The following is a 21546-nucleotide window of genomic DNA, read 5'->3' as shown; positions in this document are numbered from 1 at the left end:
CAAAATTGTTACGAATTTGACAGCCAAGAAACATGAAATGTGTTTTTGTGATCGAAATGCAAACCATATCATGAAGTAGCCAGTGGCATTGCAGTTAAACCTAAAAAGTTTCAATTCTGCAATAAATTAAATCCTCTTTATTTGAACAACGGAAAAACGTTAATAATGTAACTTTGGCAGCTAATTATACAAAAAGTATTCGCTGTACCTATATATTTTTCATTTCGTGAAAGTTAAACAATTGAAAAAGTCTAAAAGTTTATCAGTGATTCTTTTAAGGCCTATCGCTTCGCGGTAAAATCTGACCGTTCTGCCTCGCGTCGCGCTGCGTTGAAGCTTCTGTCGTGTCTTTCAGCACTGCTCTGCACCAGGTTTCAGATACGTGTACATTCTGAACTGGCAAAATTATACAAGCGTGAGGTGGAAGGACGGTCAAGACGGAACGATAAAAAAAAAAAAAATAGGGCGCGGAGTCCCTCCGCGCGGAAGAAGTGAAACTTCGTAATGTGGAAATGAAAATAGGAAGGGGTAGAAATTGATTTTTAGTGAAATCATATTGTATCAAATCAAACTAAAAAAAATAAATCATGAAATCATTCAACGATAAAAGCTGTTTATTTAATTAAGCGGACGGGTTCGCCCCAAGGAGAAAATTGACGCGGCGAGACCTCGTGGACATAGAGAAATAAATGACACACACTCACTATTTGTGTGTCTATGAAACATGATTTTTTTCTGCAATTTAAATTGTAATATACAAAAGGGTATTGAAAATTGAAACAAATATGGCGACACTACAAACTGTCAGGATATTTTTTTTTTACCCTTTACTTAGTTCCTTACAATAGCAAAACTTAATGGCTACCCCCTCCATGGTAGCGTTAAACGTTTAACGCAACCTTGTTGGAAGTCGCATTAGAAGTTTCACTTCAATAAGTTTCACCAAAACTAAGATTAACCTAGAAATGGTTGCATTCATGCAAACAAAAATTTTATATAATGTTCAGATTGGTAAAACAATTGTTTAGAGCATAACTATTTTAGAGTAAATAACTTGGTTTGTAGATTGGAAGGGCTTGTTTGTGCAAGGCATAAACAAAGAAAAACCTTCGAAGCTGATACGCTATTTACAGTTTTTATACAAACTAAAATCAGCGATAAGTAAATCGCATCTTTAATTCATCGAACACGATTAGAACATTCTAGCGCCATTTCAGTTATTTCTTACGCCATTTAATACTAATCATATTAAAGATATTTAAAATGTTTATTCTGTTTTATCCTAGAGAAAACCCAGCAAGCTTGCGAAGTGAAGTTTTCCGATAATCTCTGTTTGAAAAGAAAGATAACAATCATAAACGTAAATTTTGACATAGCTGTCCACAAAAACGTAGTAGCTACACTGTAAAAAATGTTTTGTATATGCAACTGAAATAATTATATCAATTTACAGATATTTGTAAATTTATACATTTACATGAAATCAACTGTATCGCTACAAAAACGTTCGCAATAATACTGGGTTCGGATTTTTGCCAGGGAATATATGCTTTGTGCTGTTTAAATCCCTCCAGTTACTCAAAGTTATTGTAATCCGTTTCTTGAATAGCTTTCCAGTTTTAACTGCATAAATTAATAATCATAATGAAACAAAATACAGGTCAAATTTTCGAATATACGATTATCTATTCCATGGTTTAAAAAATTTAATCTTGTGTAAAATATCCATCAACATTAAAACTTAAGCGCAAATTTTCGTAAGGGAAACAATTAATATTTAAAAAAAAAAAGTATTTCACGTAAACAAAACTAATCGTAGCAATGTGCTGTACAAATAAACATTTTTTTTCTTGTGGTAATACAAACTATTTCTTGACAACTGGTTTCCAAAGAATATTTTTTGAAATACAAAAAGATATCACAAATTGCTAGCCACAAACACGCTTAGGATAAGACAAGTGGATGATAAAACGATTAATATCATGCTTTGAGGAATTAATTAAAACTACGGAATACAAATGTAGAGACGAAGCCTTCAAAGAAAAAAACTTTTTTTTTAACAAATTTTGTTTACCATACAATTATTTTTGTAACTATTTTATTCAGTGAGTAGCGGAATTGAAAATTAAATCAATTGTATTATAAATATTAAAATCAACGCCAATATCTGCCGAATTAGAACTTATAAACATAGTTTGCGATCACCACTACTTACGCAATTACTACAACTGAGCATTGCTCATCTCCGGTTTGTCAAGAAACCCGTTAATACAAAACATTATAAATATTTACAATAAGGGTCATTATTCATAAATATGGAAATCAAGACACGTTCTAGTAATAAATGATGATAATGGTGAATAAATATTTCTAGATTTGATACATTTCAACCTTCAAATAAATTAATTCAACTAACGTGTCTATCTTTAGAGGGAGACGAGATAGGCAACTTAATTGGAAAGATCATGTAACACATATAGTTCACCAATTAAATAGTTCATGCTTTATGTTAAAAGCCCTGTTATCAATTATTTCCACCCAGTGTTTAAGAATGTTTTATTTTGCACATATGCACTCACACATTAGCTATGGTATCATATTTTGGGGAATAAATAAAATAAATTTAGTCAATTTTTGTATTGCAAAAAGAGTTATTCGCATTATGTTGCATCTTCGCCCTACTGATAGTTGTAGAAATCGCTTCAAGGTAATGAGAATTTTGCCTGTACCTAGTATTTATATTTATAAATTATTACTTAATATACATAAAAATAGTGTTTACCATAAAAAATCATGATATTCATAAATATAATACGCGTATTAACAGTGATTTTCATTTAAATTTTGTTTATAAAAGTATTACATTAATTTCAACAAAAATTAATGGAGTTAGATTGTTTAATAAACTCCCATATGATATAAAAATGATAAATAATCCTAAATTGTTATAAAAAACAATTTTTTAAATTTCTTTTAGATGGATCATATTATAGTATATCTGAATATATGAATATGGCATAAATATGTTAAATTGTTGCGTATCTCTCCATTGAAATATAATAGATGTATGTATATGTAATATCTGTATCATGTACTGTACCTTTTTTTATTATTTATATGTGTGTATACTTTTTTTTTGCACAGATGTGACGAGTTATATAGCATGTATTTTTGGTCTTTTATAACAATAAAAAGAAGAAAAAAGTTCACAAAAACCAGGTTCGTCTTACATAGGCACTAAAACTAACGTTATTCAACACATCCACCCACACACCCTACCAACCGGCTAAGGCGTACATTAGGGACAGGGATAAGACACCGATTAAATAAAATAAAATATTCAGAACAATATTTAAACATGTATGCACGTAAAGTATAAATAAAGACATTATTTTACTGGGAGGGCCGTTCATCTCCGTGATCAGGTTAAAGCAAAACGTCCAAAAATAAAAAAAATCTTCTTTCACGGCCAACAAGAGGTATTTTTGCAAGACTCGTTTCCCTCGTGACGCACGAAACTTGCACATCAGGTTCGGTTGCATAAATGAAAACGAGCTCTACTGGCCGAATGACGCACAGACCGCGCCCTGGTTCGACGGCCTCCTGCACAGGGGAGCGACTGTCCGCGCTGTTCCCTCCCTCGCCCGGGCGGTCTCGCTGTTCTCGGGGTAGTCACGTGCAGTCACGCTAGGACCGCGCCCTGGTTCGACGGCCTCCTGCACAGGGGAGCGACTATCCGCGCTGTTCCCTCCCTCGCCCGGGCGGTCTCGCTGTTCTCGGGGTAGTCACGTGCAGGCACGCAAGGACCGCGCCCTGGTTCCACGGCCTCCTGCACAGGGGAGCGACTGTCCGCGCTGTTCCCTCCCTCGCCCGGGCGGTCTCGCTGTTCTCGGGGTAGTCACGTGCAGTCACGCAAGGACCGCGCCCTGGTTCCACGGCCTCCTGCACAGGGGAGCGACTGTCCGCGCTGTTCCCTCCCTCTCCCGGGCGGTCTCGCTGTTCTCGGGGTAGTCACGTGCAGTCACGCAAGGACCGCGCCCTGGTTCGACGGCCTCCTGCACAGGGGAGCGACTATCTGCGCTGTTCCCTCCCTCGCCCGGGCGGTCTCGCTGTTCTCGGGGTAGTCACGTGCAGTCACGCAAGGACCGCGCTTTGGTTCCACGGCCTCCTGCACAGGGGAGCGACTGTCCGCGCTGTTCCCTCCCTCGCCCGGGCGGTCTCGCTGTTCTCGGGGTAGTCACGTGCAGTCACGCAAGGACCGCGCCCTGGTTCCACGGCCTCCTGCACAGGGGAGCGACTGTCCGCGCTGTTCCCTCCCTCGCCCGGGCGGTCTCGCTGTTCTCGGGGTAGTCACGTGCAGTCACGCTAGGACCGCGCCCTGGTTCGACGGCCTCCTGCACAGGGGAGCGACTATCCGCGCTATTCCCTCCCTCGCCCGGGCGGTCTCGCTGTTCTCGGGGTAGTCACGTGCAGTCACGCAAGGACCGCGCCCTGGTTCGACGGCCTCCTGCACAGGGGAGCGACTATCCGCGCTGTTCCCTCCCTCGCCCGGGCGGTCTCGCTGTTCTCGGGGTAGTCACGTGCAGTCACGCAAGGACCGCGCGCCCTGGTTCCACGGCCTCCTGCACAGGGGAGCGACTGTCCGCGCTGTTCCCTCCCTCGCCCGGGCGGTCTCGCTGTTCTCGGGGTAGTCACGTGCAGTCACGCAAGGACCGCGCCCTGGTTCGACGGCCTCCTGCACAGGGGAGCGACTGTCCGCGCTGTTCCCTCCCTCGCCCGGGCGGTCTCGCTGTTCTCGGGGTAGTCACGTGCAGGCACGCAAGGACCACGCCCTGGTTCCACGGCCTCCTGCACAGGGGAGCGACTATCCGCGCTGTTCCCTCCCTCGCCCGGGCGGTCTCGCTGTTCTCGGGGTAGTCACGTGCAGTCACGCAAGGACCGCGCCCTGGTTCCACGGCCTCCTGCACAGGGGAGCGACTGTCCGCGCTGTTCCCTCCCTCGCCCGGGCGGTCTCGCTGTTCTCGGGGTAGTCACGTGCAGTCACGCAAGGACCGCGCCCTGGTTCGACGGCCTCCTGCACAGGGGAGCGACTATCCGCGCTGTTCCCTCCCTGCCCGGGCGGTCTCGCTGTTCTCGGGGTAGTCACGTGCAGTCACGCAAGGACCGCGCGCCCTGGTTCCACGGACTCCTGCACAGGGGAGCGACTGTCCGCGCTGTTCCCTCCCTCGCCCGGGCGGTCTCGCTGTTCTCGGGGTAGTCACGTGCAGTCACGCAAGGACCGCGCCCTGGTTCCACGGCCTCCTGCACAGGGGAGCGACTGTCCGCGCTGTTCCCTCCCTCGCCCGGGCGGTCCCGCTGTTCTCGGGGTAGTCACGTGCAGGCACGCAAGGACCGCGCCCTGGTTCCACGGCCTCCTGCACAGGGGAGCGACTGTCCGCACTGTTCCCTCCCTCGCCCGGGCGGTCCCGCTGTTCTCGGGGTAGTCACGTGCAGGCACGCAAGGACCGCGCTTTGGTTCCACGGCCTCTTGCACAGGGGAGCGACTGTCCGCACTGTTCCCTCTCTCGCCCGGGCGGTCTCGCTGTTCTCGGGGTAGTCACGTGCAGGCACGCAAGGAAGGCGCCCTGTTGCGACGGCCTCCTGCACAGGGGAGCGACTGTCCGCGCTGTTCCCTCCCTCGCCCGGGCGGTCTCGCTGTTCTCGGGGTAGTCACGTGCAGGCACGCAAGGACCGCGCCCTGGTTCCACGGCCTCCTGCACAGGGGAGCGACTGTCCGCGCTGTTCCCTCCCTCGCCCGGGCGGTCTCGCTGTTCACGGGGTAGTCACGTGCAGTCACGCAAGGACCGCGCCCTGGTTCCACGGCCTCCTGCACAGGGGAGCGACTGTCCGCGCTGTTCCCTCCCTCGCCCGGGCGGTCTCGCTGTTCTCGGGGTAGTCACGTGCAGTCACGCAAGGACCGCGCCCTGGTTCGACGGCCTCCTGCACAGGGGAGCGACTATCCGCGCTGTTCCCTCCCTCGCCCGGGCGGTCTCGCTGTTCTCGGGGTAGTCACGTGCAGTCACGCAAGGACCGCGCGCCCTGGTTCCACGGACTCCTGCACAGGGGAGCGACTGTCCGCGCTGTTCCCTCCCTCGCCCGGGCGGTCTCGCTGTTCTCGGGGTAGTCACGTGCAGTCACGCAAGGACCGCGCCCTGGTTCCACGGCCTCCTGCACAGGGGAGCGACTGTCCGCGCTGTTCCCTCCCTCGCCCGGGCGGTCCCGCTGTTCTCGGGGTAGTCACGTGCAGGCACGCAAGGACCGCGCCCTGGTTCCACGGCCTCCTGCACAGGGGAGCGACTGTCCGCACTGTTCCCTCCCTCGCCCGGGCGGTCCCGCTGTTCTCGGGGTAGTCACGTGCAGGCACGCAAGGACCGCGCTTTGGTTCCACGGTCTCCTGCACAGGGGAGCGACTGTCCGCGCTGTTCCCTCCCTCGCCCGGGCGGTCTCGCTGTTCTCGGGGTAGTCACGTGCAGGCACGCAAGGACCGCGCCCTGTTGCGACGGCCTCCTGCACAGGGGAGCGACTGTCAACGCTGTTCCCTCCCTCGCCCGGGCGGTCTCGCTGTTCTCGGGGTAGTCACGTGCAGGCACGCAAGGACCGCGCCCTGTTGCGACGGCCTCCTGCACAGGGGAGCGACTGTCCGCGCTGTTCCCTCCCTCACCCGGGCGGTCTCGCTGTTCTCGGGGTAGTCACGTGCAGGTACGCGAGGACCGCGCCCTGTTGCGACGGCCTCCTGCACAGGGGAGCGACTGTCCGCGCTGTTCCCTCCCTCGCCCGGGCGGTCTCGCTGTTCTCGGGGTAGTCACGTGCAGGCACGCAAGGACCGCGCCCTGGTTCCACGGCCTCCTGCACAGGGGAGCGACTGTCCGCGCTGTTCCCTCCCTCGCCCGGGCGGTCTCGCTGTTCTCGGGGTAGTCACGTGCAGGCACGCAAGGACCGCGCTTTGGTTCCAAGGCCTCCTGCACAGGGGAGCGACTGTCCGCGCTGTTCCCTCCCTCGCCCGGGCGGTCCCGCTGTTCTCGGGGTAGTCACGTGCAGGCACGCAAGGACCGCGCCCTGTTGCGACGGCCTCCTGCACAGGGGAGCGACTGTCCGCGCTGTTCCCTCCCTCGCCCGGGCGGTCTCGCTGTTCTCGGGGTAGTCACGTGCAGTCACGCAAGGACCGCGCGCCCTGGTTCCACGGCCTCCTCACAGGGGAGCGACTGTCCGCGCTGTTCCCTCCCTCGCCCGGGCGGTCTCGCTGTTCTCGGGGTAGTCACGTGCAGTCACGCAAGGACCGCGCCCTGGTTCGACGGCCTCCTGCACAGGGGAGCGACTGTCCGCGCTGTTCCCTCCCTCGCCCGGGCGGTCTCGCTGTTCTCGGGGTAGTCACGTGCAGGCACGCAAGGACCGCGCCCTGGTTCCACGGCCTCCTGCACAGGGGAGCGACTGTCCGCGCTGTTCCCTCCCTCGCCCGGGCGGTCTCGCTGTTCTCGGGGTAGTCACGTGCAGTCACGTAAGGACCGCGCCCTGGTTCCACGGCCTCCTGCACAGGGGAGCGACTGTCCGCGCTGTTCCCTACCTCGCCCGGGCGGTCTCGCTGTTCTCGGGGTAGTCACGTGCAGTCACGCAAGGACCGCGCCCTGGTTCGACGGCCTCCTGCACAGGGGAGCGACTATCCGCGCTGTTCCCTCCCTCGCCCGGGCGGTCTCGCTGTTCTCGGGGTAGTCACGTGCAGTCACGCAAGGACCGCGCGCCCTGGTTCCACGGCCTCCTGCACAGGGGAGCGACTGTCCGCGCTGTTCCCTCCCTCGCCCGGGCGGTCTCGCTGTTCTCGGGGTAGTCACGTGCAGTCACGCAAGGGCCGCGCCCTGGTTCCACGGCCTCCTGCACAGGGGAGCGACTGTCCGCGCTGTTCCCTCCCTCGCCCGGGCGGTCCTGCTGTTCTCGGGGTAGTCACGTGCAGGCACGCAAGGACCGCGCCCTGGTTCCACGGCCTCCTGCACAGGGGAGCGACTGTCCGCGCTGTTCCCTTCCTCGCCCGGGCGGTCTCGCTGTTCTCGGGGTAGTCACGTGCAGGCACGCAAGGACCGCGCTTTGGTTCCACGGCCTCCTGCACAGAGGAGCGACTGTCCGCGCTGTTCCCTCCCTCGCCCAGGCGGTCTCGCTGTTCTCGGGGTAGTCACGTGCAGGCACGCAAGGACCGCGCTTTGGTTCCACGGCCTCCTGCACAGGGGAGCGACTGTCCGCGCTGTTCCCTCCCTCGCCCGGGCGGTCCCGCTGTTCTCGGGGTAGTCACGTGCAGGCACGCAAGGACCGCGCTTTGGTTCCACGGCCTCCTGCACAGGGGAGCGACTGTCCGCGCTGTTCCCTCCCTCGCCCGGGCGGTCTCGCTGTTCTCGGGGTAGTCACGTGCAGGCACGCAAGGACCGCGCTTTGGTTCCACGGCCTCCTGCACAGGGGAGCGACTGTCCGCGCTGTTCCCTCCCTCGCCCGGGCGGTCCCGCTGTTCTCGGGGTAGTCACGTGCAGGCACGCAAGGACCGCGCTTTGGTTCCACGGCCTCCTGCACAGGGGAGCGACTGTCCGCGCTGTTCCCTCCCTCGCCCGGGCGGTCTCGCTGTTCTCGGGGTAGTCACGTGCAGGCATGCAAGGACCGCGTCCTGTTGCGACGGCCTCCTGCACAGGGGAGCGACTGTCCGCGCTGTTCCCTCCCTCGCCCGGGCGGTCTCGCTGTTCTCGGGGTAGTCACGTGCAGGCACGCAAGGACCGCGCCCTGTTGCGACGGCCTCCTGCACAGGGGAGCGACTGTCCACGCTGTTCCCTCCCTCGCCCGGGCGGTCTCGCTGTTCTCGGGGTAGTCACGTGCAGGCACGCAAGGACCGCGCCCTGTTGCGACGGCCTCCTGTACAGGGGAGCGACTGTCCGCGCTGTTCCCTCCCTCGCCCGGGCGGTCTCGCTGTTCTCGGGGTAGTCACGTGCAGGCACGCAAGGACCGCGCCCTGTTGCGACGGCCTCCTGCACAGGGGAGCGACTGTCCGCACTGATCCCTCCCTCGCCCGGGCGGTCTCGCTGTTCTCGGGGTAGTCACGTGCAGGCACGCAAGGACCGCGCCCTGTTGCGACGGCCTCCTGCACAGGGGAGCGACTGTCCACGCTGTTCCCTCCCTCGCCCGGGCGGTCTCGCTGTTCTCGGGGTAGTCACGTGCAGGCACGCAAGGACCGCGCCCTGTTGCGACGGCCTCCTGCACAGGGGAGCGACTGTCCGCGCTGTTCCCTCCCTCGCCCGGGCGGTCTCGCTGTTCTCGGGGTAGTCACGTGCAGGTACGCAAGGACCGCGCCCTGTTGCGACGGCCTCCTGCACAGGGGAGCGACTGTCCGCGCTGTTCCCTCCCTCGCCCGGGCGGTCTCGCTGTTCTCGGGGTAGTCACGTGCAGGCACGCAAGGACCGCGCCCTGGTTCCACGGCCTCCTGCACAGGGGAGCGACTGTCCGCGCTGTTCCCTCCCTCGCCGGGCGGTCTCGCTGTTCTCGGGGTAGTCACGTGCAGGCACGCAAGGACCGCGCTTTGGTTCCACGGCCTCCTGCACAGGGGAGCGACTGTCCGCGCTGTTCCCTCCCTCGCCCGGGCGGTCCCGCTGTTCTCGGGGTAGTCACGTGCAGGCACGCAAGGACCGCGCCCTGTTGCGACGGCCTCCTGCACAGGGGAGCGAGTGTCCGCGCTGTTCCCTCCCTCGCCCGGGCGGTCTCGCTGTTCTCGGGGTAGTCACGTGCAGGCACGCAAGGACCGCGCTTTGGTTCCACGGCCTCCTGCACAGGGGAGCGAATGTCCGCGCTGTTCCCTCCCTCGCCCGGGCGGTCCCGCTGTTCTCGGGGTAGTCACGTGCAGGCACGCAAGGACCGCGCTTTGGTTCCACGGCCTCCTGCACAGGGGAGCGACTGTCCGCGCTGTTCCCTCCCTCGCCCGGGCGGTCTCGCTGTTCTCGGGGTAGTCACGTGCAGGCACGCAAGGACCGCGCCCAGTTAGCTCCAGTCATGCCTCTAGCCTGACATCATTACTATCATATTCATTTAAGTGAACATTCCCTTCCTAAAACTAACAGTGAATATGCTTAACCATTCCCCGGATAGACGTGTTTTTTAAACACGATTCACTAGGGTACCTACGAATCACAAATCCTTTCGTACACGCACTAAAGGGCTCTCAGACGGCCATTAGAATTTTTATTTTCCTTTTTTTGTTTGGGTTTCAGTGAAAATATACAGGTATACTTTTAATGAACAGCGGAAAAATTAAATCTTTATTTTCAAGTAATTTAAAGTGCTAGTTCAACTGAGTTTTCATTATTTTGAATAAAAAAAACCTTCAAGGATTTTATTGACTCATACGACGCGATTTCACCGGACTTGGATTGTTAGCATTTGTGAAACCAAACTTTTAATAAATTAACAAAACAATAGTAGAAATTTAAGTAACAGGTTAGCTTGAAATAAAAATTATTAAACAAAAAAATTTTTTTTTTTTTTTCCACATTTTCCGAGCAGCGCTCCAGAACATCCCTTCACAGGGATGCTGCTCCATAAAAGTCATCGACCGATCAAGAGTTCTGACCGTCCCGGGCTAATTATGAGATCGCGCCCCCGCCAGGTGACAAGTCAGTGTTGGTTTAACGCGCGCTTTTTAAAATTTCAAAATTTATTGTTAAAATCAGGGAGCCCCAAGCTTTTTCAGTCCACAGCGCATTTAGTTTTAGTGTTCTGTCTCGGTCTAGTTGAGATATGTAGATTAATAGTGCATGCGAAGACACGATTTCAGCGCATCCCCCCCCCCCCCCCCCCCCCCCGATCCACGCGCCCTAGGCTGCAGCCTATTTAGCCTAAAGGTTAATCAGGCCCTGAAAAAAGTAACAGCCACTGCTACTTGCAAACAGCTTGCCTCAATGACAGGGATCTTAAAATCAGTGTCGTAACAAAGGTACTTCCTGCAAATTTCAAATCAAAATGTTTCTAGTTTTTAATAGTTTAAGTGCCTTTGTAACGTCACTTGATGCCTCTATGTCGCGTTTTCAAGGTTTCAACCCACGCGTTTTTTTTCATCTTAAAAAAAAAAAGGTGTGTGTGTGTGTGGCTGTGTCATGGACACGGCCGTGTGTTGTACGTGAATACGTTTACGTAACAGGAAATATTGTCTATACAAAATATAAAATACGCTATTTTATGTAAGTTCTAATCATGTTTGAACACTAAGAAGTCATCACCCACTCGCATAATCTCGACCGCCCCAGCTGCAGATGTACTGGTACCGTCGTTGATCCGCTCGGCCGCATTCATTCTTTTACGTTCCCGGCACTGCTTCACTCGGTCATGCGGTGTTTTATTGGTATCATTCCATTGCTTTTGGGAAGCCCTTTCCAATCGTATACGATCTCTGTATTTGTATTTGGCTTTTTGACGAGTATAGGCCGACATTATATATTTTTGATTATATAAGTATATTTTATTTTAACACCATACATATTCACTGCAACAATTTACACTAATGTTTTATAAATGCAATCTATAGATTTTAACGAAATCTGACGATTGAAACCCAAACGAACGCCGTAGCTTCTCCGAGTCAAAAGTTATACCAAATGGAAATCTCGAAACGCAGCGAAATGACCTCAAAATGGCGGCGCTTCCCCCTCCACCGCGCGCGATGCGTCAGTCCTCACTTAGGGTAACGAATTATTTGATCCTTTAGCTATCCAGTGGTGTGTTTATTTTGAATGGAGATGATAGATGTGTAGCTGCAACACCATTGTTATCATTCGTTTTTTTGAACGGCCTCCCACTATGGAAGCAATTTTAAAGACGTATTCACGTCAAAAATCCCGAAGTCCCACTACGGCAAGTGGTCTGCTGAGGGGACGCACCACAACGCCGAACGTACAATAACGCCGAAAACCATAACGCCGAAAAATGTCATTGCAGGACTGCCACAAAGGTTAGGTTAGGTAAGGTTAGCACACAAATTCATTCAGTTGTTTTTCATTTTGCTCCTGTGGCACCCCCCCTTCCCCGCAGCAACATTTTTCGGCGTTTCTGTATTTCGGCGTTGTGGTACACAGCAGTTTTCTAGCTGTCGGCGTTGCGGTCAATTTGGCATTCGGCGTTATTGTACGTTGGGCGTTGTGGTATTTCGGCGTTGCGGTAACGACCCGTCTGCCGAGACATCGTGAATCGCAGGCTCGGCGGCGCAGGTGGCGCAAGGCAGGGCCCGGAGGTCGACGGGTTGCCGTCATGTGACTTGGTCGACCACATGACGCGCGGCGCGAGCGGTCACGAGGTGTCCGCAGCCGGTCAGACGTGTTCTGCGCCTGCGTAGGGAACCGGTCCCCCCTCCCCAACCCCTCCCAAACAACCCCCCTCCCCATCCCCTCCCAAACAAACCCCCACCCCCACCCCCCCTTCCTCGGACTGCATCTGTTTTTAACAGCTTTTTCGAAACCCCGCCAGTTCCACGACTACAGAAACCGGCACAGCAAAGTCCCGTGATCGGTCCCAGCGCCGAGGCCAAAACGCACACCGAACCTACGTTTAAAAACACCGCTAATAATAATTATTACGATAGCAGCGACGAAAAATTCTTACACCTCAAAAGGCTCACACACCAGTCAATCGGATTGGAAGTTCAGAGTAAACTGTGTTTCAATGTTGCCGGATTCTAACCTCATTGTGTGCTGCATTATTGGAAAATTTACATAAAAACTGATCACACTAGTACATGAATTCCCATCAGGATACGCAGTGTTTCAACAAATACGCCATAACTAGTTTTTAGGTTACCTAGCATCAGAAGATTGTTTTATCTAATTTAATTTTTTTACCTTCTGGGTTTATTTCTGTAAGAATTGTTCGAGTATCACGTTGTTCTTTTCCTAAATATGGTGTACTTCGGAGACATAGACTTTTCTCACAAAAAAATAAATTCTTCAGGAGAATGCATATGGACGAGTGAGACAAAGTGAGAGACAGAGAAATAAAAAGAGAAAAATAGAGGGAAAGAAACAAAGAGAGAGAGAGAGAGAGAGAGAGAGAGAGAGAGAAAGAGAGAGCGTGCGAGAGGAAATGTTCATTTCGGGTAGAGGTGGGTTGTTACAGCAATTTTCGGTATCTGTACCAACCTGATACTGATACAGTAATGTACCTAGCTACAAGTATCTGATACTTTTGTATCAGAGCAGTAGCGGTCCCAGGAAGCGACAAGGTATCAGCATTCTCGTTACAGGGTACACATCCTCTGTGCCGTCATCACCAGCGTAAATAGGTATCGGTGTCTCTGATACATTATTTATCACGCCCGGTAATTCTCTACCTCTGTTACTCTCATGCCCGCCTGATACAGCCAGTATCAATCAGTTCAACATTCACTGCAGTTCGTCCTGGCTGTGTATTAATTACCACCATGTACATTGTTGCGGGCTGTCATGCTTTGTAGTTAGTATCTTTATAGTGAAATAAGGAATGGATAAGTGCAGGAAAAAGACTTCATTTGTGTGGAATTTTTTTACGGAAAATAATTAGTTTGCTAATTGTAATTTGTGTAAACAAAAACTGAGTTATAAATCATCATCGACTAATCTGAATAAACATTTGAAACGTAAACATTGATATAGTATGCTCACTAATGTACGTATCTGTTTTTTTTATTTTTAATTTTTGATAAAATCGTAATCTTTTAATGTATGAAAACACTAGTTACTAATTGTTTTCGGAAAAAAAAGTCCATATGTTGATTACATCTGTTATTAGTGTCAACTGAGAATTTATTTGCATTTTCATAGCTGTTAGGTGCACAAATATAAATATTATATCTTGTATTAATGTACTTTTTAATATTAAAATTTCATTAGTTTTATTATTGAACGAGACTGTGCACGCACTGCGCACTGAGCGTACTTTGATGTGGGACAATAACCAAACGACTCGTAACAATTTCGCTTTGTGCCTCTCCTTCAACGCCTTCCCCTGCGCTTCCTCCCCTACATTATTTCCCTTCTTTATCCCTTATTCGTCGTTCCTGCTCCCTCCCCTTTCACAAGCTCCGCCCAAGTGACCGTCATCTGTGATCGGGTTCTGCGCACATTGGCCGTGGTGTTGTTCCAGGCGAATTCTGAACTGATACTAAAGTACTTGAACTTTTCAAGTGTACTCGTTTGCCGTTCCTGATACAGGCGGTTATCAGTGCCAAAGTATCAGGTTGATACTTTTCGACCCACCTCTAATTTCGGGTGTAGTTAAATGCATGTGTTCATGCTTCATTAGGTCAAAACAATCTTAAGATACTAAACAGTAAAAATAGTGAGCTAAGTTAAGACCTTAAATATGTTGTTTGAAAAAAATTAATATTCTACCTGCAAGTAGGACCTGTATTTATTTAACAGATCACAGTAGTTTAGATGGCGAGTCATTTATATAGCTCCACTGCGGTTTGGGTTTGATACCTAGTACATTAAAAATAAAATTTTCGCATTTGGAAAACATAGCGAACGCTCCCATTTATGTGGGGTTTTTCTTTCCAGATCACACCCTTTTACAACCTGTGCATTCCAACATAATTCCTTTATAGAGCCTCACTTAAGGCCGTCCCTGGTCTGGCGACTTGATAGGGAATTGTAAGTTAAAAAGTGTTTTCTACATCTTCTACAACTTTTCAGATAAAAATTTCGTACTTGGCTTGTTTGCTGCAGTTTTACAACAGACATCATCGTACAGATTAATATTGTAGAAAAAATATTGATAAGTATTTTATTTAACATTTTTAAAATTCAGGAAAACCTATAAAGTGGTCAAAAAAACAAGCTGTAAGATATAAAAATATTTAGAGCCAGCACTATTTTTTATTTTAAAGTAAAGATAAAAAAAAGTAAGCGGTGGCATACTGCTAACTTTATTAGAACAATAAATATTTCGTATTTTGCATTTTCAGCTATTTTTTCTGGCCGCGAGTAGGTTCACTTGCGCGTGTCTTGCACGCGGGAGCATGCAGCCGACTGCCGTGTTTCCAGTACTTCGGACCCATCCTCGGCTAATGGAATATGACCCCACCTCCTCCGTACCAGTAAATAATCAGTATGGTGCGGAGTACTGTGTCAACGACATGAAGAAAGCTAAGAACAGTGCTATCAATTCAGAGACGCATGGATGTGCTGCGAAAAGCGAAAGGTTTGAAGAGAAGGTGAACCAAAAATTTTTATAGTTTTATTTTTTTCCATTTACTGTAAAGAGTGTTTGGGCAAAAAATATTTTGTGCCATAATGTCCTTTACAAAAACTTCCAATTTTTTAAAATTTGAAATGTTATCAAGGGGCGCTTTGCATACTAAACTATCCTGATTCAAGAAATGCGTTTATTTTTGTGTAAGTATAAGTTAGGTAAAAAATCCTCAGCAATAAAAGGCTCAGTAGATTAAGCAGCCAGTAGGTACATATGCCATTGTACTATTACATAACATTTTAAGTTAATCTGTTCTTCGGAAGAGAAAGAATAATTGTAAATTTTAGACGGCTTTCTGAATGTAACTTAAAGATAAATCCCTTTATCAGGCATTATTTTGTTTTTACTTAGGAAGCTACATTGTATGAATCCACATAGCAATGAGACAAAAGTTTGAAAATCGTATTAGTTGACTAAAACTGAGTATTTTATTTAAATTTAGTATACCAATATTAGTCACAAAAAATGGAAAATGTATTGGGGTGTGCGGATATTCGTAAACACGAATAGTTGCGCAGTTATTTATGAACTATTCACATTCGGAAGTCGAATATCAAAGATTAAAATTGCGAATATTTACAGGACATCTGCAGTTGCTGGTTGTTACTCAGGTGAAGCCAAACTTCTCTGTATTTCATAAGATATTATAGTCTCCATTGCCTCTCAGTAAAGGCTGCTTATGCGACCAAACCAATTGATACCGTTCGTCAGGCAGCTAGCAACTACGGGAACAATATCAGCATTCAAATAATCTAGGGTTTGTTTCACGCAATGTTATCTCACACACTGTGTGTATGGCAGTTCTCACCTCAGCTATGTGCCCAGTCGTATTGTGACGCTCCGCAAAAACTGTTGCTTTTTTCGTTATGATAATAATAGTGCAAATAAAAATGGCAGTTAACAGTTATAGACTCTCGTTTCTACCTACTGATTACTTTTTGGTAACCAATGAACGTTTTAAGATAAACACGTTTTAAATAGCGAAACTAAACAGATTTACATACAAACACAGTTATAAATAACAAGATGATAACACCATCGCTTAGCACTCGCCGCCCACGACCGTGCTACCACATTCGTGAAATGTCAGCCTTCGCGTGACACTCCTGGGAAGAGATCTACAGAACTATCAGGAGATTGCCGCTACTTTCGGGCAGCTGAGAATGTCTGCCCCAAGTGGTGTGGGTGTGTACGTGTGAGGGCGCCCAGTGACAACACGAGACGAAGCGCTGAATCTCAAATTCCAGCTACTCTTCAAGTGGGCCGTCGACCTTGGGTAGCTAACACAAGCTGGCTGGTAGTATAGTTCTCTGGAAGAGGATCTCAACACGCGGCACCCATGAGTGCAAGTTATTTTCCAGCCTACTTCCTTCAAATTTTACAAATTATCAACTCTCTCTCTCTCTCTCTCTCTCTCCCCCCCCCCCCCCCCCAAGGTGTCATTGCTTGGCAAGGTCCTTTATTCATTGCGGTCATGGAATTTTAATTTTAAAAAGTACAACACTGCACTTTTTAATATTTCTATTTGAGAAATGTGAATATTGAGGATGTTTACATTGCTTCAATGGTTAATAAACATGGTACAATTTTCACTTTGTCTGCAAAAGTTAATATAGTTTTACTATTTTAACTACTTGTGTTCTGTATTGTTATGTATCTATCTAAGTAACCTATAAAGAACATATGTGAATTGTAGCATTTTTTTACTATTAAAATGAAATTTGCACAATTAATAATGTGAAATAGCTATATGAACTGTCTGATAAATGTAATATTAAAAACATATAAATAAACTGCATTAAAGCAAATTCAATTTCACTTGTATCCTTTAAATTTTATATTATATTTTGAAACTAACCTACCAATAAAAAATGCAATCTCGTTAATTAAAAAAAGCTCTGTTTTTGTTTTTAAAAACTAAAATAACTTTGTTATATTTTTTTGCAAATGAACTATAGAGGATAAAATTTTAAAAAATCATTCACCAGGTGACATAATTTTCAACATAAACAGCTGCAATTTTCATTTTTTTCTTCAGTATTTTGTTAAATTGACAACAGTTTTATCCTTTCCTGATATGCTTGCTTTAGTCGGCAACTGCGTTGGCTGGTTTTCTGCTAACATTTTAGGTATCGTGTGTATGGAGTTAAGAATTCTTTCTTCTCTTCTGCTATACAAACTTTTATGCACATTTGTATACCCATGGGTATAACAAAAGTTATAGCAGAAAATGGGCCTCGTGTGGGGTGGGCTTTACGGCCGGGACGCTATGAGGTCGATGTAAGACAATGCCTCTAGGGTTATCCAGTTTCATAATGTTGCGGTTGGGCGACATCCAATACCCAATTCTACCCACGTGGCCAGAAAAGCATCTAGCATCTGTGACCGCTAAGCGAACAGTACATCGAGGAATGTTTTTATTCACACAGAAGCGACTGGTTATGGAAATTCGTATTTACAGAACCAGCACACGTTTAGCACTAAATAAATCGCACAACGCTTGTCTTTTTCGTTATATCAACACCTCTTTATCGACACTGTCTGTATAAAACATACGAACTAGGCTGTAATACATAAGTTGATCATGGAAAATATTTTTATGTACATATATAAACAAAAGTAGATAGCAATAACTATACGTTCGTACATGTTCTTCCAAAGTCAGAAAAACCGAAAAACATGTATTTTATTCTACTAATAAAGGTACAAAACGACACTAGTAGTATGTAAATGGGGCTCCGGAAACTGGCGCTGGCGCGTGGATTGTGATTGTCGGTCCGCCATCTTGGATTGTGACGTCACGGCGGCCATCTTGGATGACCTTGACCTTGACCTTGAATTTTATCCTCAAAATTTGCCAAAATTGGGCAAAAATTGCCCAAAATTCCTCAAAAATCCACAAAATTTCAATTTTTGTGGAAAAAAATTCCGCCAAAAAATCTTAAAAATTTGGATAAATTGAAAATTCCCATTTTCGAGGGAAAAATTTCCCTTTAAGTTCCTTCAAAATCCCAGCGACTAGAAAGTCCTAAAAGAGGCTTAAAACTCCTAAGAGATAGCCGCTTATAAGCCTCTGACGTCATCTAGGATTATGACCGCCATTTTGAAAGATGACGTCACCGTTTCAGTTCCCATTACGGTCGCCATCTTTAAAATCTTTATTTATTATCCGATTTTACGGGAAAAAATTTAAAATTTATAAAAAAATTCAAATAATAAAAATTTAATAAAATATTTAAAAAAACATACATTTTTGACACGGAGCTCGGAGTCTCGGTTTGAACCCGGTGAGGGCAAAAAAATATGGCGACAGGCTCCTTCCTCAATGGTGGATGCAGTAAGACTGACTCCCACCACTTTTTTTTTTCAAAGCGTATATAACTTCATCTAGTATGACGAAATATCCGCCATCTTGTCTTCGTTGCTGGAAGCCATCATCATTGTATCGTCGGCTAGAGTGCGCCGACGCCATGTTAGTTTAATTCGTACCCGCTAGAGTGCAGTAATAATTTATTATTACTGTGACACCTGCCATCTTGAAATGTAGGCGCCATCTTGAAAATCCGTAATTTTTATGCTAGAAATTCGGGAAAAGTTCCAAAATTCATTAAATAAATCACTCATTAATTTACATATTGATTCGATCCGCACCTGTCCTCGGTTCGATACCCGATCGATGCAATAATGTTTAATTTTATGAAAAAATAATAATTTCAATAAACCATGTTCAAAATTCTTAAAGAGACTTTAAATCCTCTACTACCATCATCCTATCAGACATCAAGACCACCATATTGGAAATTCGTAATTGTAATGCTAGAGATTCGGGAAAAAGTTCAAAATTCATTAAATAAATTTCCGATCAATATACTGATTGATTAGATCGACTTAGGTCCTTAGTTCGATCCCTGGCCAATACAAAACTTTAATTTTAAAAAAGTACCAGAAAAGTGTAAGGTTCGAGAAATAAAACACCACAAAGTCTTTTACAAACATAATATTTATTACACAATTTCTATCCTACTACAGAATGACTTGCGAAGGCCAGCAATATTATAAACATTTAGCCCTGCATAGACGTGCATCGACTACTTCTTAGCTCCAACAGCTCCAAATGCTTCAAATGGCTCCAAATGGCTCCAACAGCTCCAAATGGCTCCAAATGCTCCAAACGGCCTCCAAATGGCTCCAACAGCCACCAAATGCTTAACACAGCTCCAAATGGCTCCAAATGCTCCAAACGGCCTCCAAATGCTTGACAGCTCCAAATGGCTCCAACAGCTCCAACAGCTCCAAAAAAAGGCTCCAAATGCTCCAACAGCCTCCAAATGCTTAAAACAGCTCCAAATACTCCAAATGCTTGACAGCTCCAAATGCTTCAAAAGGCTCCAAATGCTCCAAATGACTCCAAAAGGCTCCAAATGCTTCAAAAGGCTCCAAATGGCTCCAACAGCTCCAAAAAAGGCTTTAAAATGCTCCAACAGCCTCCAAATGCTTAAAACAGCTCCAAATGCTTCAAAAGGCTCCAAATTCTCCAACAGCCTCCAAATGCTACAAATGGCTCCAACAGCTCCAAATGCTCCAAAAGGCTCCAAATGCTACAACAGCCTCCAAATACTCCAAAGGCTCCAAATGGCTCCGACAGCTCCAAAGGCTCCAAATGCTTCAAAAGGCTCCAATTGCTCCAACAGCTCCATCTTCAATTGGTTCCAACTGATTCCAATTACTTTTCTTATCGAACTTGGCATGATTACTAACATGTCTTTATTAGTATACATTTTGACTGGCAGTGGTAACGTATTTTGCACCTTTAAGTTATAAGTTTTATTTAGAAATCAGATTTCGATAAATGGTAGATACCATTTGGAAAGAAAATATATTAATTTATCTTCAAGTTTATACACATAAATTTAATTTAAGCTATTATTGTATGTAGCCAGCTTCCCTCAGTTCTTTGAGTATGAAGGATATTTCTTTAATGTTCGAATAGTTTCCTGCACAAAGCGATCCATGTAGTAGTCGTAGCCTGTCAATCAATATGTTAGGATCTTCCCATGAGGTATAATCAATCTCTTCTGCTGCGTTCATCATCATCCTTGCATGTTTATAATAAATATTATTATCTCTGGTGTCTATCGTTTTAACACCAACCACAAGGCCACTTTCGTCATCGTGCCAGTGATTATCACAAGCTTGATCAGGATAATTTATTTTATTACGATGTTTCCATCGTTTTGGTCTCAAACCACCATCACAGTCTTCGCTCTTGCATGCTTTTGGTGCTTCAGCACAGTACTCAATCATGTCAGCCTTAGATGTGTCAGCACAGTCTTCGTTCATGCCAGCTTCTGATGTGTCACCACAGTCTTCAATCATGTCAGCATCACAAACTTGATCAGGATAATTTATTTTATTACGTCGTTTCCATCGTTTTGGTCTCAGTCCGCCATCACAGTCTTCGATCTTGCCTGCTTTAGGTGCTTCAGTACAGTACTCAATCATGTCAGCCTCAGATGTGTCACCACAATCTTCAATCATGCCAGCTTCAGATGATTCATCAAAGTCTTCGACCTTGTAAGCTTCAGGTGGTTCTCCATCTTTCACATTTTCATGGAGATGACTAGATATTGGAGTAAATATATTTTCATTTCTAATGTGGTTACAACTTCCTTCGTTTGTTTTAAATTTTAAATTATTATCTTGATCTAGATCAGTAATTTTAGCAATAGCTTTTTCGCCTTCGTTCCTCTTCCGCGATGTTGTAGCCCAATCTTCGTTATCTTTATTCATCTTAATTGTACAGGTCTTGTAATGTCTATCCAAGTAATATCTTCTACCAAAGTATTTCTGACACTGACTGCAATGAAATGGTTTTTGACAAGGACCCAAATTACACTCGCTTCTCTCATGTCGTTTAGCATTCTTTCTCAAGGTAAACACCTTGCTACAGTATCTACAGTGATGACGTTTTGATACAGCAATTATTCCCGAATCAGGATTCATATTAGTTACTGAGACTAATGCCAGACGCAAACTAAGAGTTTTAAATTAGATATATTACTTAAATAGAATTTTTTAATTATTTCATCAGCGAGAATTAATTTATCTCATTCAAAGGTACTTGTTGCAAGTAGTTCTGCTTTTCAACAACAGATGTCGCCACATGTTACTTGCAGGTAAATAAAATTTAGTTCTTTTATGCGGGATGCGGGATGCTCACTAACGATCGCAAAAGAAGGATGGCTTCGCTAGACTCCAAGGAGAAGGAAGTTC

The 21546-nt window shown here is 46.7% G+C and overlaps 1 protein-coding gene across 1 annotated transcript in view; it reads right to left on the bottom strand.

Annotated features, from left to right (window-relative positions):
• Positions 1–3557: 3557 nt before the first annotated feature.
• LOC134529949 (uncharacterized) overlaps positions 3558–21546 on the bottom strand; it is a 69033-nt gene continuing 51044 nt past the window's right edge. The window contains exons 2-18 of the mRNA XM_063364494.1: positions 9683–9879; positions 9335–9599; positions 9109–9261; positions 8883–9035; positions 8399–8524; positions 8173–8298; positions 7979–8131; positions 7412–7564; positions 6733–6939; positions 6507–6659; positions 6281–6433; positions 5601–5807; positions 4809–5015; positions 4323–4394; positions 4034–4222; positions 3790–3942; positions 3558–3716 (exon numbers count right to left, since the gene is read on the bottom strand). Coding sequence (XP_063220564.1) covers positions 3558–3716; positions 3790–3942; positions 4034–4222; positions 4323–4394; positions 4809–5015; positions 5601–5807; positions 6281–6433; positions 6507–6659; positions 6733–6939; positions 7412–7564; positions 7979–8131; positions 8173–8298; positions 8399–8524; positions 8883–9035; positions 9109–9261; positions 9335–9599; positions 9683–9879 — 2826 coding nt within the window. The remainder of the gene's footprint in view (positions 3717–3789; positions 3943–4033; positions 4223–4322; positions 4395–4808; positions 5016–5600; positions 5808–6280; positions 6434–6506; positions 6660–6732; positions 6940–7411; positions 7565–7978; positions 8132–8172; positions 8299–8398; positions 8525–8882; positions 9036–9108; positions 9262–9334; positions 9600–9682; positions 9880–21546) is intronic.

Source organism: Bacillus rossius, chromosome 2 (assembly GCF_032445375.1).
Source record: "Bacillus rossius redtenbacheri isolate Brsri chromosome 2, Brsri_v3, whole genome shotgun sequence".
NCBI classification, from domain to species: domain Eukaryota; kingdom Metazoa; phylum Arthropoda; class Insecta; order Phasmatodea; family Bacillidae; genus Bacillus; species Bacillus rossius.
This window is presented reverse-complemented; position numbering and strand designations above follow the sequence as displayed.